General features: G+C 55.4%; 1 protein-coding gene across 2 annotated transcripts in view; it reads right to left on the bottom strand.

Annotated features, from left to right (window-relative positions):
• Positions 1-270: 270 nt before the first annotated feature.
• The window catches only part of ATP2A3 (ATPase, Ca++ transporting, ubiquitous), a 34017-nt gene continuing 31195 nt past the window's right edge, over positions 271-3092 (bottom strand). Inside the window, exon 21 of one of the 2 annotated variants that reach the window (XM_009885107.1) lies at positions 271-629. In XM_009885107.1, the coding sequence (XP_009883409.1) occupies positions 554-629 (76 nt within the window). In that variant the 3' untranslated portion in view covers positions 271-553. The remainder of the gene's footprint in view (positions 630-3092) is intronic. The other variant, XM_009885108.1, reaches the window with a different exon arrangement.

Raw genomic sequence — 3092 nt, 5'->3', positions numbered from 1 at the left:
CAGCCCGCAGGCACTGCGGCCACCAGAGCAGAGCGCAGCAGCCGCAGCGATGCGCCCACCGACACTGTGGACATCATGGAGGGTCGGCAGCCCCAACGCACGGCCCCCTCGCCTCCCTCCCCGGCCCCTGCCCACCGCCAAGACCTTCCCAGCCCCACCAACTGCCCTCGCGCATCCCGTCCGGCTGGGGAACACGGCCTCCCGCCTGCACCCAGTGTATTGCCTAAAAACCCCCACTCCCTCCCCATTGGTCTCCCGTGAAGGACGCCTTGCCTGAGCTCACCCGGTCAGGGTGAAAATTGGAAAGAGAGTCTCAAATTTTGCAGGACTAAATCCCCAAGGAACCGCGTTAACGATGACCCAGGTCCACACAGCTCCGTCCCCAAACCCTACGCCAGCTGTCCAGTAATTGCACTCTTATGTACAGGAAAAAAAAAGCTACGAAACAAAACAAAATCAGTATTTTTCTTTTCGACGATTCACCCGCATTTGTCTGATAGTCGGACACATGCATGTCCTGCTGGCTTCTAGCGATGGTCATGCATGCAAGACTTCAGTCCGAGTTACAAGTTAGAGATCCTTTAGTTAGGAGCGTTTCCTTTGTGTCATTCATTTCTTGTCCTCTTGGCCTGAAATGAAGGGAAGAAAAAAAAAAAAAAGAGATAAGAAAAAGTATTGGCGAGGGTTCAAAAGCAAATCAGCTCTCTGTTTTTGTTATCAAGAAGGGTTGCTCCTGGGTGGATCCCACAAGGGATCTGGGATCCCGTCCGTACACAGCTCAGGCTGCAGCAGGAGTAGGATGCCGGTCCCTGGGCAAGGAAGGGCTCGGCACGCTCAGCCTGCAGGACGTAGAAGGGATGAGTGGGAGCCATGCAGACAGGAACAGGGGGAAGGCGAGCAGGCAGGGATCTCTCGTTATCGCTCCTAACGAGAGCATCAGGCAGCTCCTGGGGAAAGGCAGCGGTGCAGAGAGGACGAAGCTCACTGCATCCCACCGCCCATCCCAAAGCCCTGTCCCTGCTGCAGCCAGATGGATGGATACTGCTCCATGGGCGGACACCACTCACACTATATATACATTTACATCCATATATACCTTCAGGACAACTAGCAAGGACCGACGTACCCACCCACTCACACTATATATACATTTACATCCATATATACCTTCAGGTCAACTAGCAAGGACCGACGTACCCACTGCGGTCGCTGTCCCAGCCCCGGGGCTGCCCTCCTCCCTTCTCCCCACCCTACTGATGGATGGAGTCGGACGTGGAAGGGAACAGGCAACACATGGCCTGAAGGAAAGCTACGGGGTTGAGCCTTGAAATCCCTGCCAGAGCTTGACTCACACCAACTACATCCCCAATTTTCAAGGAATAAACAGCCGCATCCCCCCACCCCCCGAGGCAGCAGCTACTCTTCAGCCTGGGGCCTGGGAGAGACCCTGCTGGCAGCTTGGTCTGCCCGCAACAGACTGGGGCTTTTTTCTTAAAAATAACCACCCACAAGGCAGCACTTTCTGAGAAGAGTTAGAAAAATCACTTATCGTGAATCTTTTGACCGTATTTCTCTATCTTTCATCGCTGCACACATCACCAAATTCATCTTCGCAGAGGACCGCTGTTACTGTGCTCGTGATGAATAGGGGTCCTGCCTGGGGTTACCAGCGAGGCTCCGCGCCCGCTGCCAACCCTGGTGCCGACAAGCTTCCAGGGGAATTAATAAATAACAGGGGAGAGAGAGAAGGAAAAAAAAAAAAACACAAACAACTTTTTCGCAACTTCTGCCAAAATTTCTTCCCAGCGCTGGCTGCAGAGCCCAGCCCTCGTGTCCTGAGATAAAACTGGTTGCCGCAACAGCAGCATCCCTCGGGATGACCTCTGCTCCGCGGGCTCAAGAGCGAAGCAGGGGTGCTGGCGACCCTGCTGTATATAATCTTATTGCAACGATCAAAATTCATCGCCTCCATCTTGCAGAGGTCTCTCCTCAGCGGCTCCAGCAGCTGAACAGTCCCCACCGGGTGACACACAGGCGGTTATTTGCCAACCCCGGCGCTTCCCCTAAATGCGTCACCCTGCGGTTGTGCAGACGGGGGGGCGGCCGCGCCGTACGGCAGGCAGGGACAGGAAGGGGACACAGCTGTAGCGCCGACGGCGAGCATTTAACCACAGCGAATGCTCTTCAGAATGTTACTCTCAGGCCTCAATTAACCCCCCGGCACAGAGCGAGTCGGGTGTACCCGTGAGAACCGCAGTCAGCCCAGGGTCCGCCGCCCACTTCGCTGTAATAGCACGCGGGTCCCTAAATTTAGATCAGGTATAAGGATGAAATTTTTTACACTGAGGGTGGTGAGACACTGGCCCAGGTTGCCCAGAGAGGTGGGAGATGCCCCATCCCTGGAAACATGCCAGGCCAGGTTGGACGGGGCTCTGAGCAACCTCATGTAGTTGAAGACGTCCCTGCTCATGGCGGGGGCGTGGACCAGATGGCCTTTAAAGGTCCCTTTCGACCCAAACTATTCTATGATTCTATGAAATGCCAGTGCCTGGCTCTCCTCTCCGCACACCGGTGACAGGAGCAGGGGAGATCCTCTTTGCAGGAACGATGGGGTGGGTGGGATCTACCCGATCCCATCCGGATCCTGCCTTACACCACCAAGTTTCTCCAGGCTGTCACAGCCCTTCAACTCTTGCAAACTTGCGACCGAACAACACGAGTTCATCTCCTACGAGATCTGCTCTCCACCAGAACAGCCGAGGTTTTTCGAGGTGTTTTCCTTATTGCTTTTGACTTCCCTCTTAATGGGTTCCCGTAAAAGGTGATGCTGGAGGGATGCAGCCGCTGGCCGAGATCTCTCCCTCCCCCGAGGGAAAAGCTACAGTCCCCAGAGCTCTGAAAATTGCACATCTGCCCCCTCCCACCAGGGCATCCCGGGCTCCAGCCGAGACCCCATACCCCAGGAGAAAACCACAAGGGAAACCCTCCTGCCATCCCTTTGCACTACCAGGACAGCAGCACCGAGAGATTCCCTCTGCTCATCTATTTCTAAAGCACAGCACATGCCCACGCAGTGGCGGGGTGGGGGGGGG

The sequence above is a fragment of the Charadrius vociferus genome, unplaced genomic scaffold (genome assembly GCF_000708025.1).
Source record: "Charadrius vociferus isolate BGI_N301 unplaced genomic scaffold, ASM70802v2 scaffold54, whole genome shotgun sequence".
Taxonomy (NCBI): Eukaryota; Metazoa; Chordata; class Aves; order Charadriiformes; family Charadriidae; genus Charadrius; species Charadrius vociferus.
The sequence above is the reverse complement of the archived record's forward strand: the minus strand, read 5'-3'. Positions and strand labels throughout refer to the sequence as shown.